This window comes from Momordica charantia (genome assembly GCF_013281855.1).
Source record: "Momordica charantia cultivar OHB3-1 chromosome 3 unlocalized genomic scaffold, Mcharantia_2.0 BLBB01000003.1, whole genome shotgun sequence".
Classification (NCBI taxonomy): domain Eukaryota; kingdom Viridiplantae; phylum Streptophyta; class Magnoliopsida; order Cucurbitales; family Cucurbitaceae; genus Momordica; species Momordica charantia.
Window position 1 is genome coordinate 3,050,750 of NW_028275161.1, and position 1,692 is coordinate 3,052,441.

Sequence of the window (1,692 nt, forward strand, 5' to 3'; positions counted from 1 at the left end):
CCAGGGGAAAAGGACAATGTCCACCCCCCACTGCGCGAATGGCCATGGGGCTGAGATGGGGGTGAGCAGTTCGGGAGGCTGATGGATGATGTTTGCGAAGCGTTGGCAGTTGTCACAAGTTTTCACAAACTGCTTCGCATCCTGATCGAGGGTGGGCCAATAATACCCTTGTCGAACCACTTTGGCCGATAATGATCTGGCTCTAGAGTGGTTCCCACACACTCATTCATGAATTTCTTTAAGGATGTAATTCCCTTCTTCAAAAGTCACACACTTGAGTAGAGGTAGGGAGAATCCACGTCGGTATAATGCTCTGTCCCGAAGTATGAATCGAGCTGCTCTTCGTGCCATCATCTTGTGTTCTTTTGATTCTTGCGGCGGATTTCCTTTGATGTACTCCACAATTGGATCCATCCATGAGGACGTTGGCATATCAATATCCATCATGTCTGGTTCCAAAATTGAAGGATTATCCAAGATTTCGACCAGGACCGATCTCGCTAGATCGGTCTCGTATGGCAACGCCAATTTGGCTAAGGCATCTAAGTTTGAATTATCTAATCTCGGAACTTGATTCACCTCGTAAGTTTTGAACTGGGCGAGGTGCGATCTGACTTTACTTAAATACTTTTCCATCCGTGAGTCTTTTGTTTGATACTCCTCCTTGATTTGATTTGCCACTAACTGGGAGTCGCTGAAGACCTTAATGTGGGTGGCCCCCAGTCCTTTGGCAATGCGGAGTCTGCTAGAAGCGCTTCGTACTCGGCCTCATTATTTGAAGTCAGGAAGTTGAATCACAGGGCATACTCGAACTGCACACCGCCTGATGCGAGCAAGAGGATTCCTGCTCCACACCCTCTCTCGTTGGAAGATCCGTCAACGTAGATTGTCCACGGGAGGTCAGGCTCGGCAGACAGAGACAGCGGAGTAAGCTCTGCGATGAAGTCTGCGACTGCTTGCCCCTTTAACGCAGTTCTGGGCTCGAACTGGATGTCGTACTCGCTTAACTTCATTGCCCACTTCATCAGGCGTCCTAATGTTTCTGGCTTATGAAAGATGTTCTTCAGGGGCAAGTTGGTAAGCACTACAATGGTGTGTGCTTGGAAATATGGCCTAAGTCTTTGGGCCGAGGTGACCAAAGCGAGGGCCAGCTTCTCCATTTGTGGGTACCTAGTCTCGGCCTCGGTCATGGCCTTACTCGTGTAATAAACGGGACTTTGGCATACTCTCTCCTGTTTAATTAGAGACGAGCTGACGGCGCTGTCAGACACCGTCAGGTACAAGTGGAGCTTGTCTCCCGGCAATGGCTTAGCGAGCAGAGGTGCCGAGCAGAGATAGTTCTTTAATTGTTCCAGTGCTTGCTCGCACTCTGTCGTCCATTCAAATGGTCCCTTCTTTCTTAGGACTTTGAAGAAAGGAAGGCACTTATCTGTTGACCTCGAGACGAATCTATTCAGAGCTGCAATCCTTCCATTGAACATTGGAGCTGCTTTAGTGTTTTGGGTGCTTCCATCTCGAGCATGGCCTTTATCTTCTCTGGGTTAGCTTCGATCCCACGGTTATTTACCATGAAGCCCAAAAACTTAGCCGAGGAGACTCCAAAGGCACACTTGGCTGGATTAAGCTTCATTTGATACTTTCGCAGTACTTCGAAGTTTTCGGTCAGGTCGAAAAGATGCGACTTTGACTGCT

General features: G+C 48.6%; 1 protein-coding gene across 1 annotated transcript; it reads right to left on the minus strand.

Annotated features, from left to right (window-relative positions):
- Window positions 1-222: 222 nt before the first annotated feature.
- Window positions 223-636, minus strand: LOC111022266 (uncharacterized). Its single transcript, XM_088122133.1, has one exon. It carries the CDS (start codon window positions 634-636, stop codon window positions 223-225), a length of 414 nt encoding a protein of 137 aa, XP_087978259.1.
- Between the last annotated feature and the right edge of the window lie 1,056 nt (window positions 637-1,692).